The 19,540-nt window shown below is 36.0% G+C and overlaps 6 protein-coding genes and 1 non-coding gene across 14 annotated transcripts; 5 read left to right on the forward strand and 2 right to left on the reverse strand.

Moving 5' to 3' along the window:
- Window positions 1-172: 172 nt before the first annotated feature.
- LOC105956709 (bifunctional cytosolic FAD synthase/FAD diphosphatase-like) lies at window positions 173-5,030 on the reverse strand. Of its 5 annotated transcripts, none has more exons than XM_012980590.2 (17): window positions 4,890-5,030; window positions 4,279-4,408; window positions 3,711-3,756; window positions 3,445-3,605; window positions 3,234-3,351; window positions 3,060-3,142; window positions 2,805-2,864; window positions 2,409-2,642; window positions 2,179-2,275; window positions 2,012-2,062; window positions 1,840-1,920; window positions 1,512-1,583; window positions 1,289-1,351; window positions 1,036-1,188; window positions 895-952; window positions 729-781; window positions 173-625 (listed from the first exon to the last, which is right to left on the reverse strand). In XM_012980590.2, exons 2-17 carry the CDS (start codon window positions 4,377-4,379, stop codon window positions 548-550), a joined length of 1,509 nt encoding a protein of 502 aa, XP_012836044.2. In that variant the 5' UTR covers window positions 4,380-4,408; window positions 4,890-5,030; the 3' UTR covers window positions 173-547. The 5 variants fall into 5 exon arrangements, with proteins under 5 accessions (XP_012836044.2, XP_012836046.2, XP_088682179.1 ...); XM_012980592.2 differs by having other exon boundaries at window positions 4,773-4,908; XM_088826053.1 differs by having other exon boundaries at window positions 4,748-4,902.
- Window positions 5,031-5,540: 510 nt separating this feature from the next.
- On the reverse strand, window positions 5,541-7,634 carry LOC105956553 (zinc finger protein). Of its 4 annotated transcripts, none has more exons than XM_012980403.2 (5): window positions 7,470-7,634; window positions 6,604-6,737; window positions 6,204-6,291; window positions 6,038-6,104; window positions 5,541-5,959 (listed from the first exon to the last, which is right to left on the reverse strand). In XM_012980403.2, exons 2-5 carry the CDS (start codon window positions 6,686-6,688, stop codon window positions 5,915-5,917), a joined length of 285 nt encoding a protein of 94 aa, XP_012835857.1. In that variant the 5' UTR covers window positions 6,689-6,737; window positions 7,470-7,634; the 3' UTR covers window positions 5,541-5,914. The 4 variants fall into 4 exon arrangements, with proteins under 4 accessions (XP_012835857.1, XP_012835858.1, XP_088683158.1 ...); XM_012980404.2 differs by having other exon boundaries at window positions 6,204-6,288; window positions 7,470-7,614; XM_088827032.1 differs by having other exon boundaries at window positions 6,204-6,288; window positions 6,604-6,711; window positions 7,470-7,613.
- A 270-nt stretch (window positions 7,635-7,904) lies between these two features.
- TRNAY-GUA (transfer RNA tyrosine (anticodon GUA)) lies at window positions 7,905-7,996 on the forward strand. The gene is given in 2 exon segments: window positions 7,905-7,941; window positions 7,961-7,996. It is a non-coding gene; the product is annotated as a tRNA-Tyr (tRNA).
- Window positions 7,997-8,238: 242 nt separating this feature from the next.
- On the forward strand, window positions 8,239-10,284 carry CDC25 (Rhodanese/Cell cycle control phosphatase superfamily protein). The gene is made up of 3 exons (XM_012980593.2): window positions 8,239-8,469; window positions 8,582-8,720; window positions 9,892-10,284. Exons 1-3 carry the CDS (start codon window positions 8,384-8,386, stop codon window positions 10,057-10,059), a joined length of 393 nt encoding a protein of 130 aa, XP_012836047.1. The 5' UTR covers window positions 8,239-8,383; the 3' UTR covers window positions 10,060-10,284.
- An 836-nt stretch (window positions 10,285-11,120) lies between these two features.
- LOC105956712 (uncharacterized) lies at window positions 11,121-12,582 on the forward strand. Its single transcript, XM_012980595.2, has 4 exons — window positions 11,121-11,244; window positions 11,328-11,405; window positions 11,540-11,644; window positions 12,310-12,582. Exons 1-4 carry the CDS (start codon window positions 11,242-11,244, stop codon window positions 12,385-12,387), a joined length of 264 nt encoding a protein of 87 aa, XP_012836049.2. The 5' UTR covers window positions 11,121-11,241; the 3' UTR covers window positions 12,388-12,582.
- A 594-nt stretch (window positions 12,583-13,176) lies between these two features.
- Window positions 13,177-16,354, forward strand: LOC105956711 (ACT domain-containing protein ACR10). The gene is made up of 6 exons (XM_012980594.2): window positions 13,177-14,562; window positions 14,661-14,879; window positions 15,016-15,121; window positions 15,272-15,608; window positions 15,695-15,979; window positions 16,066-16,354. Exons 1-6 carry the CDS (start codon window positions 14,409-14,411, stop codon window positions 16,201-16,203), a joined length of 1,239 nt encoding a protein of 412 aa, XP_012836048.2. The 5' UTR covers window positions 13,177-14,408; the 3' UTR covers window positions 16,204-16,354.
- Window positions 16,355-17,239: 885 nt separating this feature from the next.
- LOC105956713 (Protein phosphatase 2A regulatory B subunit family protein) lies at window positions 17,240-19,504 on the forward strand. Its single transcript, XM_012980596.2, has 2 exons — window positions 17,240-18,870; window positions 19,036-19,504. Exons 1-2 carry the CDS (start codon window positions 17,695-17,697, stop codon window positions 19,336-19,338), a joined length of 1,479 nt encoding a protein of 492 aa, XP_012836050.2. The 5' UTR covers window positions 17,240-17,694; the 3' UTR covers window positions 19,339-19,504.
- Window positions 19,505-19,540: the final 36 nt, after the last annotated feature.

Below are 19,540 nucleotides of genomic sequence, written 5' to 3' on the forward strand. Positions count from 1 at the left end.
ATGTAGTTTACGTCTCTCGTATAATTTGCAATCTATTATACGAGAGTGTAAGTTAGTCCAGTGTACATATACGGTTGGTTGTGAATTCATTCGTTACCAGGAAAAAAAAAAAAAAAAAAAAAGTAACCCACTGCAGCAGTGATCGATTTAAATTGAAATTGAAAATAAATGATTTATTTATAAGCTAAAAATGCTTCATTTGAATTGAAAAATACAAATGGACAATGTTGAGTTCGAATCTCTCTCATAGAACAACCTTTAATAAAATTATACAAAATAAAAATAAAGTCAAAAGGTTGAGTTTACATAAGAACCCACTACAATGTCTATAAGAAGAAAAACAGAATATCGAACGCAGACAAATAGTTCCGATACAATATATTTGGTTGATATCATCAACTTTTTCGTTACGTCAACGAATGGAAGGGGTTAAATGTTGGACGGAACCAAATATGAGGGTTTTGTTTGTAATTTCCCATATCCAATAAAATGGATTTAGGCCAAACCACAAGGGAGCCCTAGTGCAATTTAACCAAACATTTAGTGGTCATTCAGTTTCAGACAATGCCTCAGGATGAAACTTCTTGCATAGTGCTTCTGCAGCAGCTCCTATTCTTGTTTTGTCCTGTAAACAACAAATTCTGCAAAGTCAAACACACTTCTCTTTCCCCCCCAAAAAAAAAAGAAAGAAACAAATTTCTAAAAAAACGAACATCCTTATTTCTTACATTTCCTTCGAAGGTAATGATAATCGAACCTCCTCTTGATTTGCGATAAGTCCCTTCACATACCAAGGAAATGGGGAAGAAATAAACTATTAACATGGACTAGAGGAGAGGATGTAGTCATTCATATACACACAAAAAGTCAATTTATGGTCAATAAAAATCTTACCAATGTAGAGATCGGGAAATTGTCGACAAATTTCTGAAAGAGGTTGAGCAATTTCCACCTGCAAGTAATCAATTACAGATGGTTTTCGAAAGTCGAAAAGATAAATAAAAAAAGATACGGATAATAGATTCAGAGACTTACATCGGGAAGAGTTGTTGCCAGTTTCTTCGAGATTAATGGTTCAGTTGTCAATAAAACCCCATTTGATCTCATCAAGTCAATAAAGCAATCCCACTCATTTTCCAGCTCAGCAACACTAGCTGCCGTAAGAATTATCACATTTTTGCACTTGATCTACGACACAGTTGAGTATTAAACATTAAGATTCCTGTGATTTTCGAATGATTTTTTTTATTATTATTATAATTATCGTCACCAGTGATGTTTAACTTACGAGAGGCACACTCAGTTTCTCATGGTGCACCAACTCCGTAATGCCTTCAGGCAACTGAGCCATCTGGAAGGGGAAAATAGATTATATAAATAAAATAACTGGTAAAAAAGAGATATATATCTCATCATAACATGTATTATATTTAACAATTTTAAATGAGTCGATTTCCTATAAATTAATCAAGAAGCATATTTCTTATGATGAAAATATGGCATGTGGTTACCTCATTCCTATCTCCGGTGCACCTTTCGCCTATGAGGTGCCTCAAATATTCTTCAAATTCTTCATCCGGGGCCTTCAAAAAAATAAATTGTACTAAAATAAATAAATGCAATAACAATGAAACTAAAAGCTAGGTGAAAGAATTTACAAGTGCAGAAAAAGGGACGACGAAACTGCATCCTAGTCTAGCAAGAATATTAGATCAGTAAGTTAATTAGATTCCCTGAACATTATAGAATCAAATAGTATTGTTCCTGAAGTAGTCGACCTAATAATCCGTACGTAAAAGTTAAAACTGACAGAAATTAATGGTGATAGGCAAGAAGTACCATTCGGACACCAAATGCTTTAGAAACACCAGCTACAGTTACATCTGAAGGCAATGGACCAACCCCTCCATATATGAAAACCTGCAGTTAAGTTACGATTTACAATGCTTAACTAAAACTTGCAGATATCACACACACACACACACACACACACTCTCTATAGATATTTTACCATATCATTAGTAGACTTTCTTCGCTCAACTTCATCTGCAATCGAATCAATCTGGAAAGATGACATAAACGAAGTTATATGTACAGAATACAGTCAACAAAAATTTTGAAAATTAATTTACGTGCACATCAAAATTAAGGTAAGAAAAAAAAATCACAAAAACTTACATCATTTCTAGTAACAGCAATATGTGAAACGGACCAGCGTATTGAATGGAGTTTTCTGCACAATATGAAACCTATCTGATCCTCGATAGTGCCAGACCTGAGCTATGGTACCAACAGAAAATTCTCAATTAGAAAATGACTCAAATGCAAATACGGATGAAATCATTATTAACATACTTTTTATTATTACTGATTAAACAAAAAAAAAAAATCAGTAACAAAAAACTTACAGAATTTCATCTCCCACAGCAATAACCGAGGCTGTAAACATACTTTTCGAATGTGAATAATCGTGATTCAAACCATTGCTAACAGCAGATAATGGCTTAGAAGTTAACTTCTTAACTCTCCCTGCCCTTTCAAGTCTTCCATCTGAAAGCATATATGCAGGCTTGTATTTTTCTTTGCTATCGCACAACAGTGCATTGGGAACTGTGTCATGAATGCTGCCAATTGAAGTGTAACTGCAGAAAACTCGATAGGATTACACCACTAAAATAATATCAACACCAAACAACAACAAAAGGAAAATCTATTTGAGATCAACCTTACCCAAAGCATTAAGGAAATATACAGAATAAAAACTCAAACTATTCTATCTTAAAATAAAATCTACAAGAGTTTACCCTTGATCGTAAAGACTGCAGTACTGAACTTTGCAAGTTAGGAGAAAGGCCCAAATATCTCTGCCATGTAAACAGTGAAACGTAAGACAATTTGCATTCGTGCAAAAATACCAAAACGATTCTTTGAAAATGTCAAAAAATACGAAAAAATAACCAACACGTGCATTTCTCTACTCATTCAAGATTGGATAGCAGAAAAAGGTAGGGCATTAATAATTTAGGACAAAAGGGTGACTTATGATGTTAGAGATTGACCTGTATGACCAATCCAAAATGGGATTCACTCTCATGAAAGGCGGCCACCCGGGTGAGCTAGGCGAGAACTGCTCTTGCCCTACCTAAAAGAATATTACCAATCTTCTCTTAATCTCATTCTTAAATTATGTATAATTGCATTAGAACATAATGAGTAATAAATTGCATACATACAGCAGTAGGATCTCCAATTCGGACACCAAGAAAAATAGCTCTAATAGGATTAGCTTTTAAAAGAGTTTCCAAGCCAGACTTGAAATCTAAGCGACTGATGTCCATCCACAATTTGTAACTGCCATAGTGGAATTAATATATCAATATAACTCTCATGCATAAAAAAAAAGAGGGGGGAGGAGGGCCGAAAAGGAGAAAAAAAATCACATACATAGAAGCTGTTTCGTAAGTGAATGAGTTGATTTCATGGAAAGTCGATTGGGTCTCGAAATAAATTGTCCGTATCGGAAATGTTAATTCAGCATCTTCGGTGCACAGATTCTTTCCAGACTTATGCAAATGATAGCCTGCCCTAAGAAGGTGCAATAAAACCTACAATAAAGAATTGTATGTTGTTATATGTGTTTCTTAAATTAATAACGAAGATATCATGAAAATGACATGGGAGAAAGGGTGTGTCTGCGTAAAACAACTTACAGTTGAATCTTTTCCACCATTAAAGCTGAAAGCAACCTCTTCAACACTGTCAACAAAATCATCAAGTATTTATAATCTAATTTTCACCATTGCAGTTAAACGACAAACTATTGGGGAAATTAATTATGCAGGTGCCACTTGGCATCACAGATGAACAGCTCATAACGAACCTAGAAATTATTGAATGTCTTTTATTTCCTAAACTGCAAGTCAAAGATACTACTTACTCCATTCATTCAAGTTTCAAAATGCTTATAATTCCAAATTGTGTCAAAAAAATAACCATCTTCATAAATGCTTAAAGACATCCCATCTTATCCGATAAATCGTCATCTAAAAACAATTTCTTCTTTGACATTATAAAATTAGAACATGCGATAGGCAAAACCAAAGTGCAACCGATGTATTTATTTAATCTCACTGATTCTCAGAACCCAAATCAACGGCATACGAACAATCCTATGACCACTACCGTAACAACTAATAACGGCTAAACCCTAAGTCCTTCTAAAACAAAGCTATACAATAAAATTTCAATGATGAGGATATAAGAGTAAGCAAGGCGTACGAGTAAAGAGCTAGAGCCCTTTGGATAACGTAGATGGCATTGTTGTACTTTGTCTTCAACCTTATATCATCACATTCTCTTATCGCTTTATCGATCTCCATTTTTTTGGCTTATATCAATATCAATCTTCCTGAATGTGAATCAAAACAATAACAAGAATAACAACGATCAATCACCAGATATTTAAACTCGAAAAGCTGGCCAAAGCGTGTCATAACAGAAGTCTGAAATTTTCAATTAAAGGAGTATTCATTCAAATTCAAGCAAATCAAAATTACCAGACCAAACATAAGATAGATGCGAATTCCTGCGATTACTTGCAAAATCACATTTCCAACAACAAAAATTCACTTGCCTTTAATGTAGAAAAAAAAAATTAACAAAAAAAGCACAGACAACGAACTCAACAATTACCATGTGCAATTAATTAACAAAAAAAAAAAAAAGTCACCATTGATGGGTTTAATACTTTAATTTAACAATGGAATTTCCACCTTGAGCTGAAACGTGAATCAACTGAAGAACGCAGGTAACGATAAATGAGAGAAGATTCAACTTCTGATACGAAAGAGGAAATTTGGTTCTGATGTGATTCAGGGATGGAATATTACCTCGTCTGAAGACTCTTCTGAGAAGTAAGAAAGTTTACAGATGTATATAAAGAAAAACCCCTTTTTCAATGTAGACTGCTTTTTTATGAATTTCTCTTTCCTTGGAAAATATTTGGGTGCTCGAATAAATTAATATTTATGAAGGAATTCTTTTTAATTTTTAATGTTTAAATAAATCAAATTTAGAGAATCGAAAATATTAAAAATAAATTTAGTGTTATTAAATTAGTTATTTCAATTTCAAGTTTTTATTTGGAAGCATCCAAACATGGCATAAGAAAATAATAATACATAAACAAGCGAAGATGTTATTAGTTCATGATTTTGTTTGGAAGTAATTCTTAGGTTTTTATTATTATCTTACATTTCGAGAGAAAAAAAATGTAATTATTTACGCTTCGAATTGCTTTTTACCTCTTGAATTATTACAAATAAGTAAATTATGGCGTTTAAGATATATTAAACGAGTCTTACAAGGAATGATCTAACGGTTATAGCAAGTAAGTTAGTATCAATTAACATAAATTTGAATTCGGTCGCTAGATCGAGCTTGTTATATACATGATGATCAACCTAATATTGTTATGATCAACCTAGTATTGTTGACGTATGAATATACAATTTTCAATATACCAATTTAAAGTAAGTCTCTAGGAAAAAGGAGTAGTTTATTGACTTCTCCCACAGGAAAAGCCAAACAAGAAAATTCTTAGGAGAAACAAGAGAACAAATTAAAGTAGCTCACCACATTCTGGTGAGTTGACCTTTGACCTATATGACAAAGTCAACAATTAAAATCTTAGGACTTGCAAAAATTAATGCAACACCACTCTGAAATTAGACTCAGAATGACAACAAAGTTCATACATAGACAATTTTGAGATGAGATTTTTAAGATATGATTAGCGAATCGACACTGGCTTCGATACTGTAATAATACACGTAAAGAAAATTACAAACACAACACAAAAATTACAATCCCCGTTTTGCATCGCAGCTCGACATCAGGGTTTGTTGTCTAGTCTTTACAAAATTTCTTCCCACACTTCAGCCAAAAACTCAACCATCATCTGTGTGTATGGAGAAAAAAGTTTCGATGATGCAATTTAGGAAGTAAATATCGGGGAAATTTATGCACAGAAACTTACAGCTAAAGGAACCGGTTCTTCAAAAGGCTCTTTCGATGAAAGTAAATCCTTGCAAGAGGTACTATATCTGCAAGAAAATAATTATAAATACGAGATCTCCCAAATATGTATTAACAGAAAACGTGTTGAGTAATTTGAAATTGATACGAGGAAGAAAAGGAAATGCCTCGTAATTGGCTCGGTGGGCTTTCTTTGAGATGCAACAGATCGATTGCCTCTCCAAGCTCTTCTCATTTCATGCCAGGCTACTGCTGCTGCAAATTTGGCCAACAAATAACTATTTAAAAAATTTAAGACAGAATGCTAAAAATAGAAAGAAAAAAAAAAAGTAACCACCGACTTTAAGGTATAAAGAATGAACCCATTGTTTAGTATTGAAATTTCCCACTATTTTTGTCCAATCAAGTACAGCACAAACAATAAAACACACCCTAATAAGTGATTAACATAGAAAAGGCAAAATACGAAGTTATTGTGATAGTCGGCTAAACGTATATATACAGATATCGCACCATCTTCACAAACATGAAGTTTTTAGAGAAAAAAAAGGTTGCAAAGGAACCAACCATAGTTGACGAAAAGAGTATTGTAATCATCTTGAAGAGAAGGCATCTTTTCTAATGAGTCGTAACTGATTCCATCAACATCCATCCGCCTTGAACTGGCTTTCAAGACTGTACTGAACAGCCACCTATTAAAACTGAAAACGGGATCCACAACTAAGACGATTCAAGGTATTACTATCACAAGAAACGAGTAAAATCATAAACATTAAAGAGCAACATGAGAGACTAAAAATAATATGTTTGCATTATTAAAATAAACGATACAACCAGTTTGCATTAAAAATGTGTGTTGACCGTAAAGAACGATTAGAAGCATGTTAACCAACAACAATGTTGAATTGTTGATAAGTAATTCAAGAAACGAACATAGTTATCCAAAATATGCAGGAATGTGCGAACGCGAAAATGTTAACCAAAAATTATAGCATTCCGAGCCTTGATTGATTGTTTTACCCATATTACGTGTTCCTAGTAATTACACGAGATAATGTTCGTAATCGAAAGTTATTAATGGACTGTGCTTTATCGGAATCCCTCATAAACAATAGCAGTGAGTTTCTACAACAAAAAGACCACCACAATGGCATAGCTTCTGCAATCAATTAACCCAAACCCCCAAATTAATCATAAATCATGAAAATAATAACAATGTCAACTAACGAAATTCAGAAGTTAGATTTCATTCCAGTTCATCACCATTGAAGCCCACCAGCTCCAAATATAACTAGACTGTACTATTGGGACTAGAATTGGCAAATTAATCCAGAATAACATTATTAAAAAAAAAAAAAATTAAGTTCAACTACAGAAGAAAATAAGTTTGTTCGATAGTATCAGCTACAGTTTGAACATGGAACCGTACGAACCTTGCATTCGACTATCAATGGCGATTCTGGAAATTCGGAAAGTAGAGTTGGATGTGGGTTAATTTTAGGCTGATATGTTTGCCAGTGGCGGAGCAAAGAATTTGGGGGAGAATTTTTGAGTAATTGGGGGAGAATTTATTCGTGAGTATAAACACTATTTATTTTCAAAATATTTGTTATTGTGACTATATAATGGGCCTAAAGCTAAAAAAATTGAGCCCGTATTTGTGTAACCCCTATTTCAAATATGGGCCCAATTTAGGAAGTTTAATTTGTTTGTGGCCTTCGGGCCTCAATTAAACTAATCCCTAATCATCATTAGAGACTGAATTAATTATTAATCACTTTAAATATCCCCCGTGTATTTTAGAGATTTAGCTTTAATTAACTATAAAATATGTTATAAATATTTAATGTCTACACGTAATCGCAATTCCGACCTTAGCTCAGTTGGTAGAGCGGAGGACTGTAGTGGGTGCTGCCCGATTGTTATCCTTAGGTCGCTGGTTCGAATCCGGCAGGTCGGAATCTTTTCTTTTAATTTATTTTTTGCATATAAGTAGTTTTTATTTACTTTAAAATTCATAAATTGCCCCAATTATTTTTTTACATGTCGTCCCAAAACCAAAAAATGGTCTATCATTAATTTAATAATTTATGGTGTAATTTATACAGGGTCAAATATTAATTAAACATTAACCGTCTCATAATAAAATAAAAAATAAAGGAGAGTATTAACAAGGCCCAATTCTCATCCAAGTTCATTCTCGGGCTATCTTTAATTAATCCAAAGTCAAGCATTGACCAACAATTAAATAAAGCCCAATTTCTCAGCCTAATCTATTTATACATGAAAAACGAGAGTAAAGTGAAATTGACAAAATCCGGAGCAATCCAGCAAAGGAGATACAGAGATGGCTGGCCGGAGCATCACATACATCACCGGCTCTCAGCTTCTCTCTCTCAAATCCCGCCCTAATATTGCCATCGTCGACGTCAGGTTTATAATTCACGCTTTTCTTCTTCCTTAAAACTCTCAACATTAAAAGGTTTTATTATACTGTAAAATATTTGACGAGAATTTGACCTTTTTTTTGTTTTTGTTTGGGTAGGGATGATGAACGGAGCTCCGATGGACACATAGCCGGATCTCTCCACGTTTCTAGCGATAATTTCGTTGACAAATTGCCCAGCCTGGTTGAAGCTACCAAAGGCAAGGATACTCTCGTTTTCCACTGCGCTCTCAGCCAGGTTTTTTTTTTTTTTTTTTCTTTTTCCTTCTCCTTTTTACCATTATTATTACTAAAATAATACTTGTACTCATTTATTCAAACTCGCAGCTTGTAATTTATAATTGTTGATTTGAGTTTTTGCTTGATTATTTTGGTGTCTCAGCAATTATTTCCCCCTTTTAAATTTGTCACAGTTGTAGGCCTGTAATTGTGGTCAAAATTGAATAGGATCTGTTGTTCTAAGTTAGGTTAAATCATATGTCTAGCTGCTGGAAGAACTGGAAATTGCCGCCCCACACAGTCATTCTCAGTTGCCTATTTTAGGTTATAGAACTTGAAATTTTGTTTGGGATCTAATTTTCCTTAATAATCTCAGACTTTTTAGTAAGAAGCAATCCATTTCCAAGACAGATGTTCGTCTCTTATCTAGTCGTGTGTGTTGTTTCCGTAGACCATAATTGAATTAACATATCCTTATGTTGCTTATCCAACATTCTAGAATTTTTTTTTCACCTCTTAGCAACTTTGAATCCGTATATTATCTCTTTGTAAAACCAATTAATTTTATCGTTATCTAAATACGATGATGCGTATATATTGAGTATTCATTATCATTCCTCAGCCCACAAGCTTTATTGCTCTTCTCGGTACATTAATAAGCTAGATCGTAGGTTGGAATTTCGTCAAAGAAGGTGAGTCAACCGAGCGAAACTAAAGTATTATCTTACTTGGTTGGATCATTCAATGACCCAAACAAATTACGCTTACTAATATTTGACGAAGCTGAATCATGAAAGAATTGCTCATTAATCATTTTTTTCTGGTTGCATGCCATTTAGTCTAGGTTATTTTTCTCTCAATAAGTGTAGTTGCCACGAATTACGACATTGTTATTGTTTATTTTAGAACTGGGAACGAAATGCATGCAAATTGTAATGGAATGTTAGAATTAGGTTTGGAAGAGGTTACATGAACTGATCATACTACTTATTACAAGCACCAAAACATGACATTCGACTAAGTTAGCGTACGACAAGCCTGAAAGACGGGTTACAGTGCTTAGAATTATGACCATATATCTTCTTAGAATTAGAAGGGAAGAAAATATCAAACATATAGAATTATGAACATATATCTACCTTGTTTCTGTCTGCAAAGAGAGAATTGACTGGCAAATGATACTATCACAGGTTCGTGGACCCAAATGTGCTCGAAAGTTTGCCGATTATCTTGCTGATGCGGATATTGGGGATGTGAAGAATATAATGGTCTTGGAACGAGGCTACAATGGCTGGGAATCTTCCGGAAGGCCTGTTTGCCGCTGCAAAGAGGTGCCCTGCAAGGCTGACCATAGCTGATGAATGTACCACTGCAAGAAAGCAAATGCTGCTAATATATAATATTTTGTTTGAATAATGAATGATGTATACTCCATTTATGGAAGATTTGTATTCTTCTGTGAGGAACACGAAACGATCATTACTTACACACACGTATTTCTCGTAACTTGGTGTGCTTCTTGTTCTATGTAACCGTGTGGAACTTGGTTCTTAATGAACCCCAAAGTTTGTCGATTTGTTAAATTTGTGAACAATCCCTTTGTTAGGCTTGAACAGGGTCAGTTCAGACAGCAAGCCGTGCGCATGCGGCTGCATAGGGGCCCCTAACTAAAGGGGGCCCAATTCATTCCTTCTGCACTCCTATATATAATATGTATTGTCCATGTTTCATAATTAACCATGGTAAAACAAGTGAACTCACCCATTTCATCTATTTTAATTTTTTTTTTTTAGTTTTTATAATTTAAAAAAAAAACATAGAAAAACAGAAAAAAGAAAAAAAAATGCAATCAGTCAACTAAACTACAAATTTAAGAAAATTTACTATAATTTGGGGTAAAACCAAGATGCGAATTACTCCTCCACATTCCCTTGTATGGGCTTCGCGCAATCAAAACCAATTTCCACCTCAAGATTTCGTATGAATTCACGGGATTACAAACTAGGATTTACGGATTGAGAGACAAATATGATGGGAAATTTGGGATGACGTTTGCTAGAGCTCACGGGATTGAGAAAATTATGAAAGTTTTCAGAATCTAAGTTTGCTAGGGTTTACGGGATTGAGAGTGAAATAAAAATTGGAAATTTGGGTTAGTTATGAAGAGGGAAGAATGTGAGATGGATTGTGGTATGGTCCAATTTGACATCTAATAGCCAAATGGACGTCACATGCGACACACATGAAAATTCCGTCCTACTTAACCTGGAGACTTTGAGGATCGATAAAAAAAAAAGACAAAAAATAGTTTATTTGGGGACCAATTTCATGAATTCGATAGTTTGGGGACCAAAATAGTCTTAATAGTAAAGTATAGGGGCAAAAATATAATTATCCCACCGTAACTCCGCAAGTAACATACATCCGAACGGAAATTACCAAGCCTTGTTGAAAAGGATCCACTTAAGACTCGCTCCCGAGTTAACAACACGCATCATTCGTCTTCCTCCCCAATCCAATCTGACCTTGCAAAAGCGAAAATGGTAGTTCATGATTTTGCAGGCATCTCCTTCGATCTAATCCTTATAATTTGTTGCTTGCTTTAATTTATTTCTGTAATTCGCAGGTTTGCTTGGCTTGTTTGTTGCCGCTGTTTCTCGTCCCAATCGTCAATTTGTTGCCCGTCCTCTTCGATATCATCATGGTTTGTAGAAATTCTCATCGATCATCGTTTCTGCGTGATGTGTTTATATATTTGTAATTAGGTTTTCGAGGATTCGTAATCTTCTATTGATTGATTTTCTTAGATTAAAAATAAAAATAAAAATATATATTTAGGGGAAGGTGTACAGATTGTTTGGATGGGAGTATCGGAAGCCGGTGCGAGCCGCTCCTGCTTGTCCTATGAAACCATCCGCCTCCAAAACCGGCACCGCCGATTCAGTAAGTCAACTATTTTTTACCTGCAGATTTTTGAATTTATTTTTGTTAGGGTTAGATATGTATTTAGATTTAGGGAATGGAATCGGAAAATTGTCGAGAGATATTTCACGGTCTCGAATCGAGATAGTCTATATGCTTAACCTTCCAAAACAATAATGTGTTTCTGCGAAGCAGAAGTTTCGAAACTGGCTTATCAAAACATTGGTAGTGTCTGCTGCTTCTTAAGAATGAAGCACATAAATCAAACACACAATTTAGGCGGTGCTCGAATTCGTAATAGATTAGTCGAAACGTTTGTTGTTCTGTGTTAACAAATGAATAAATGCACGCAGTTTCTGATTTTGTTTCTCTAGTACAACTCCGTAACCAAATTTGTCAGAATTCTTTAGAGCTAAAAGTATATAGACAATATAGGCATCACCATGACTTTAGATGCACGCTCGTACATTCCGTTTTTTCACGTTCTTTGCACCTTTAATTCTCGTCTTTTGGGCTTTGAATTTTCTTTGCTTGAAGATGATTACATCAATTAACTAACATTTTGGTTTGATCCTTTCAGTATATGTGCCAAAACACATGATTAAATTTAGATTAAGTTGTGTTCTTCAGTTTCGCCTAGTCTTGGAAAATGTTTATTAAATTCGGGAAATCGGTGTATCAAAAAGGTTGCAGGTATACAGAACCATGGTGCCCCAGATCCATCAGTAAAGTCGGTTGGAGAAGATGACGATAAGCTAGACTAAATTGCACCAAATTTGGTATAGTCATTTTCATTTAATCTCTGTTTAAAACTGGTAAAACTGAAAATAATAGATTCTGGTGAGGGTAAAGGTATGGACTATAAATTTATAGTCGTATTTGTTGTATCATAAAACAAACTATCTGTTGATTCGAATTCACATCCTAAGACCTCAATCTATATGAGAGCTATCTTTTTTCTTTTTTTTTTTTTAATCAGGAATCTTGAGGCCCTTCTTCTCGGTTCTTTAACTGCTTCCAAAATTTACCATATTTGCTTTTTGACCATTTATATGATACTGCCTGTCTAAATTCATTAAGAAAACACGAGTTATTGGCCGCGTTCAAATATTACACGTGACAGAAATCGTCACCAGACAAATTTCATGTTTTTTTTCTCATCATGTAGTTACTGATTTATTTATTTTTTAGCTGTTGCTACCTCTTCCTTTTCGGTTATTTCTATGCTACACCCGGTGAAGGTTACACGGGTGTTTTTCTACCGTTGATCTACACACACTAATATGTGTGCCTGTGTTTTTGTGTATATGAGTAGTCAAGATTTATCCGGTGAAGTTCACCCGATGTAGCATGGTATAAACCTTCAATTTCTTATATTCTTATTTTCAGGTATTTATTAATTATATCCAACATATCTTTTAAGCAGTAAAAGTTTTAGCCCACTATTTATTATGTAAGCCCAAAAGGGCCCATAGTTTACAAACTCAAATTATCAGATTTGAATAATTCTAGTCCATAAATCAATTCAAGAAGCTGAATTATGTTGCTATCCAGCCCTAAATAAATATCAAAATGAGATTTCTATTCCAATGTTTTTTTTTTTGGAATTAGTGAATGTACCAAAGATTGAGTTGGTTTTAGGTTAATATTAATATGATTTATTAGTCTCTATCGACTCCCAACTTGTCTGGTTGTGCCAGCTGATAACGATAGCCCTCCAATAAACTTGTGATTGACTCTAATCAAGTTTAACTTTTTAATTAACCCTATTTAACAATTTAATAATATTTTTTTAATTCATTTTTATATGTTTTATAAATGGGACAAGTTTGGTTCAAGTGGGTGCTTATCATTTTCACTAAATCTTGGCTATGGGATATTTATCTTAGGTGGTCCTGATTCGTAAATGTCTTCCTAAAAAAAATCAATAATAAAATAAAAAAAATCTAATTTCTGGTTCATTAGGCAAAATTTGACTAGTTTGGAATTCCTTATATTAATTACTACAATTAGCTTTTAATTAATTAAGGCAATTAAATTAAATATAGAAAAATACATGCAGAGCAGTTATTTATTGAAAATATTATGATGGGGGAAGGTGGGTATAATTTCTGCAAAAAGAAAAAAAGAAATGGTTTTAGTCAAGACAAGCGCGCGAGCCACGTGGGGGTAGTATCCAGAAAATAAGACACGTGATGGCGGCTGAGCGACGAGTTACGACTCGTGAGTGAGGAGACTAGCGAGTGTAATTTATCACGGTTGTCATGTCACGAGGTGGCGCAATCATCAAGAAATAGACAAATGAAACGCCACACCAGACCACACCACCTCGTCCGCCAAACTCCACCTTAAACCCCTGATTTTTCTTGCATTTTTCGCCAAACAAAAGTGAAAAGATATACCGGCTTTGTGTGTGTAAAAATATACTAGGTGGGTTTTCTAATTAATTACCAGTATTTCACTTTCAAAACAAGTGTTGGTCACTGCAGATTGAAAACCACTCCTTTTCACCACTCCCTCTCTTGCTTACACATAAATGGCAAAGATAAATGTTGATAACAACGCCAAAGATTTCTGCTTTTAAAGAGATAGATAGATAGATAGATAGATAGCGAGAGAGAGAGAGAGAGATCCCAATTCATATTTGTTATAAAGCCACTCAATTTCTGCATATGTCGCCCAAAGTTTCAATTTTTATTTTTGGAAAGTGAAAGAAACACACACACACGCACACACACAATCTTTTTGGTCTAAAATTGAAGGAAAAAAAGAAGTGGGAGAAGAGATGGGTATACTGTACGATGATGCAGTGTTAATCAGACAGTCAGAGGAAGAAGGGGAACCTAGTGTAATCACTGTTAATTGTCCAGACAAAACTGGTTTGGGCTGCGATCTTTGCCGCATAATCCTCTTCTTTGGACTCACCGTTGTCCGAATTGGTATGTATGTTTGCATTTTGATCCTTACAAGAATTAACTTATTTTTTTATTCACAAAAAAAAATTGTTTCTTGATAATAATTTAACTTGTATTTGAAGATGTGTCTACTGATGGGAAATGGTGCTACATAGTGTTGTGGGTGTTGGGGAAACCTAGTACGAGGTGGAGTTTGTTGAAGAAGAGACTCATGGGGGCATGTCCGTCATTTCTACTGGCTTGTGGGATTTCATTTGACAGGGCTGATTTACAACCCCCCAAACCCCCTGATGTTTTCCTATTGAAGTTCTGTTGTAATGACCGAAATGGCCTTTTGCATGGTAATTATACTTTATTTGCTGCACCCTCTGTCATATTTAAGGTTATTATTAAGATCTTGCAAAATAAAATGGGGGAGAAAAAAGAATCATAATTTATATTTTGTGTGTGTGTGTGTGTGTGTGTGTGTTTCGGCAGATGTAACGGGGGTTCTTTGCGAGCTCGAGCTTACGATAAAGAGAGTAAAAGTGTCGACAACTCCAGATGGCAAAGTCATGGACCTCTTCTTCATAACAGACACGAGGTTCTTATCGTTTTTTTTTGGGTAGAAAATAACAATTGTTGAATTATCCGAATTAATGTTGATAACTATTTATGTTGATTGCATGAGTGTATATAAATTCATTTCACAGCGAATTTTAAATATGTCAATATACTTTCGACACAATACCAGGGAACTTCTTCACACAGAGCAGAGAAAAGAGGACACGGTCGACCATTTAAAAGATGTAATCGGTGATTCCACAATCACTTGTGACATACAAATGGTGGGTCCCGAAATCGCATCATGTTCGTTAGTACCATCGTTTCATTCAGACAACACCGAAGGAATATTCGATATAGAGATGCTCGAGAAAAACGGAGAAGATTCTATCGTAGCCTTTAAACGACCATCAATCACAATGGACAACTTGTTGAGCCCTTCTCACACGCTCGTCCAAATCGTTTGCCGGGACCACAAAGGTCTACTTTACGACGTCATGCGAACTCTCAAGGATTACAATATCCAGGTTAATTAATTAATTGATTAATTACTTTTTCTCTCAAGAGTTTTGATGATTTAACCTTTAATCTAATGTTCGGAAAGAAATAGCAGATTTCGTACGGGAGATTCACGGCGAAAGGTAAAACAGAGTGTGAGCTGGACTTGTTTATAATGGAGGCAAATGGTAAGAAGATAGTGGACCCCACGAAACAGAATTCGTTGAAGTCTCGTTTAGAGGTGGAATTGAGTCGTCCAATCAGAGTGTCGTTGATAAGCCGCGGGCCCGACACTGAACTGATAGTTGCGAATCCGGTAGAGTTAGCTGGCAAGGGGCGTCCGATGGTCTTTTACGATATTACATTGGCTCTCAAGAAGCTAAATAGATCGATCTTTTCGGTATGTCTTCGTGTGCAATTCTCACATGGCCACATTTTTTCGGTTTTATTTTTACGAAAAAAATATGATGTGGCAACATTTTACAGGCTGAAATCGGGATATATGGGATCGGTGAGCGTGAGTGGGAGGTTTATAGAGTGTTGCTCGACGAAGGAGATGGGAGTTTTGTATCGAAGAAGGAGATAGAAGAGACTGTTTGGAAGATGTTGATGACTTGGGAGTAATAACTAGTGATGCTGCTGTATGTATAGATGTATCTATAGTTCAGTTCTTTTATAAGCTTGCTACAAGATGTACATATTTTATATATACTGTTATATATAAGTCTGTGTATATATGAAAAAAAGCTTATTTTCTGTCCAAAAAACAAGAAAAGCTTATTTATTGAGCTTTCTTTTGTTTTTATTGGTACAAGTCTCGGCCTGCTAATATGGTGGAAGGTATATGGGCCTAAGTAAATGTAAACTTATTGAATGGGATGTGGGCCTAAGTAAAACCAGATCCTTAAGAATCAAGCAGCCCAATTTCGGAATCAGCCCAATAGATAATTTAAGCCTAGTTAGGTGGTTTGACTGATCTTGACTGTTTATTGTAACCAGTCAGATCCGTCTCGTGCTTTATAAGCTAATTCCTGAAATACTAATTCATTTCTCTTTCTCCGTCTCTCTCTCTTCTCTCTTATGTTGTACCCTATTGCTTTATCCGTGTCTCTTTTCATTGACTTTCTTCAACAGTCTTCGTCGTACATACAGAGCATTAGTTCGGAGACACTTTGATGGCTCCTACTTCTGGTTTGTGTGCTTTAAATACAACATCTGATTAGATTGAGAGGTTAATACATTGTTCACTCTTCTTCTTCTCTATCTTCTATTATCCTAAGTGGATGGAGCGTAAGTGAGGGTTACTCGATGAGAAAAAAGAGTATGCATGAGTGTGTTGTTCTCTAAGTGAGTAATATCTCTGTTGAGTGACTATGAGTCGACTCAGAGATTGAGAACCTAGGGTAGACCTAAGGTTTCTGTTTGGACTTTGTGGCTGATACTAATTTGATGTCGCAGCCAAGGTGAATTTCTAGACGTGAACTTGGACAAATGGTAACTGAGCCTAACTGAAAAAACGGCTCCATGCGTTGGAGCCAATCTGGTGATATCCTAGCTTAGCTTTCTGTTCTCCTTTTCTTTATTCGTCCAAGTGTAATTACTTCCGTAACTATATTGCAGTTAATGATTAAATATTTGAAAATTTAAAAAAGCCATGACAATATTTAATGACGGACTGAATTTTATTTTTCTTTTTTTCTTTTTCCCAACAAATTTAAAAAATGCCGAATTTCCAATCATTTGTTTTTTTCTATTTTCCCTATTTTTAAATCCCCACTTTCGCTACACTTTCTAAATAAAAATATACGTGGGTATTATATCTATCTATATCTGCACCACCATACGGCTCTGTCGCGCCATTCTTTTTTTTTTCTCCTTCGATCGCCGGAATATTCCCATCTCCGGCGATCCATGAACGCTCCCCTATCTCGTTACCGCCGTTCCATACATTTCTTTCCATTGCTATCGTACATTACGTAGCTATTCTCCGTTCCTCTCACACAATGGTTCCGTAATTTCCCAATCCCTGTTGATCTCTCTCTCGCATTAAGATTCAATTGTAATTTGTAAACCTAATTTTATACACATATAATGGATACGTGCATTTAGGCGGAGATGTTCAACAAGATAATTAAGCGAAGCCACCGCAAGGTGGCCAAATCCGATGTCGATTTGGCCTACGCCGCCCCCGGCCGGAGCTCCGGCTCCGTCTCCACCTCAAAAATCACCGTCAGCCACTCCTCTCGCGGCGTTCCGCCCCCGAATCTATGTCAACAACAGCAAATAACCTCCGCCGCGGTGGCGCCGGCGCCGGAGCGGCCGCCGCTGGGCACCATCGAGAACCTTCCGATGTTCAGAGATGTTTTAGTTTTGGAGCGCCAGAGCTTATTCATCCGCAAGCTTAAGATTTGTTGCTACCAATTCGATTTCTTCGATACCCTAAAAATGGTGAGGGAAAAGGAGATTAAGAGGCAGACTCTGGTCGAGCTCGTCGATTTCATCCAATCCGGTTCGGGCAAAATCACGGAATCGAATCAAGAGGAAATGGTGAACATGATTTCTCTGAATATATTCCGATGCTTGCCCCCTTCCTCCCATGAAAACACAGGCTCCGAAAACACCGACCCGGAAGAGGAAGATCCATATCTCGAGCCCTCATGGCCGCATTTACAGCTCGCGTACGAGCTCCTCTTGCGTTACGTGGTCTCATCCGACACCGACACCAAAATCGCCAAGCGTTACATCGATCATTGCTTTGTTTTGCGGTTGCTCGATTTATTCGATTCCGAAGATCCAAGAGAAAGGGAGTATTTGAAAACAATCCTCCACCGAATATACGGAAAATTCATGGTGCACAGGCCATTCATCAGAAAGGCCATAAACAACATCTTCTACAGATTCATATACGAGACCGGCCGCCATAACGGGATCGGAGAGCTTCTGGAGATACTAGGAAGTATAATTAACGGCTTTGCTCTGCCTATGAAGGAGGAACATAAGTTATTTCTCGTCCGCGCTTTGATACCGCTCCACAAACCTAAGCCTGTGGCTATGTACCACCAGCAGTTGTCTTACTGCATTACGCAGTTTGTCGAGAAGGATTACAAATTGGCCGATACTGTTATTATGGGATTGTTGAAGTATTGGCCGGTTATTAATTCGCAGAAAGAAGTTCTGTTTCTTGGCGAGCTTGAAGAAGTGTTGGAGGGTACTCAGTCTGTTGAATTTCAGCATTGCATCGTTCCTCTTTTCGGGCAGATTGCTCGTTCGCTTAACAGCTCCCATTTTCAGGTTCGGGAATTTCTTCGAGATTTACTTCTTACCATGTCTTTTTACCAACTGTTGATGCTTTAACTGATACAGTTAAGTATAATGCATTCTTGGTTGGTGAATTTTACGAGGCAATTGTTGATTAGATTTGATAGTGTTTAACAAGGTCGGATGGATGTTTTACAGGTTGCAGAACGAGCTTTATTTCTGTGGAACAACGAACATATTGTGAACCTGATTGCCCAGAATCGGAATGTTATTTTGCCGATGATTTTCGATGCGTTGGAAAAGAATATTCAGTCCCACTGGAACCAAGCAGTGCATGGCTTGAGTCTTAATGTCCGGAAATTGTTTATGGATATGGATGCCGAGCTGTACGAAGATTGCCGAAGGCAATACGCAGAGAGGGAGGCTAAATCCACAGAGTTTGAAGAAAAACGAAAACTGATATGGCAAAAATTAGCTGAAGTTGCTGCTCTAGAACGATAAACGGTTTCATTGCCCATCTTGCCTTCTGCGTTATTCGTACATTTTTGGTTTTTGCTTTCCTTTTAATTTTGACCAAATCATTTATACGACTGGAAATGCAATCCGCGATGCAATGTAGAAATGTATTAATATTTTTTCTTAAATGTGATGCAGATTAAGGTTGGTACTTGGTACTTTTTCCAATTTAAAATACTACGAAATT

The sequence above is a fragment of the Erythranthe guttata genome, chromosome 12 (genome assembly GCF_056151865.1).
Source record: "Erythranthe guttata isolate IM_541 chromosome 12, IM_541, whole genome shotgun sequence".
Taxonomy (NCBI): domain Eukaryota; kingdom Viridiplantae; phylum Streptophyta; class Magnoliopsida; order Lamiales; family Phrymaceae; genus Erythranthe; species Erythranthe guttata.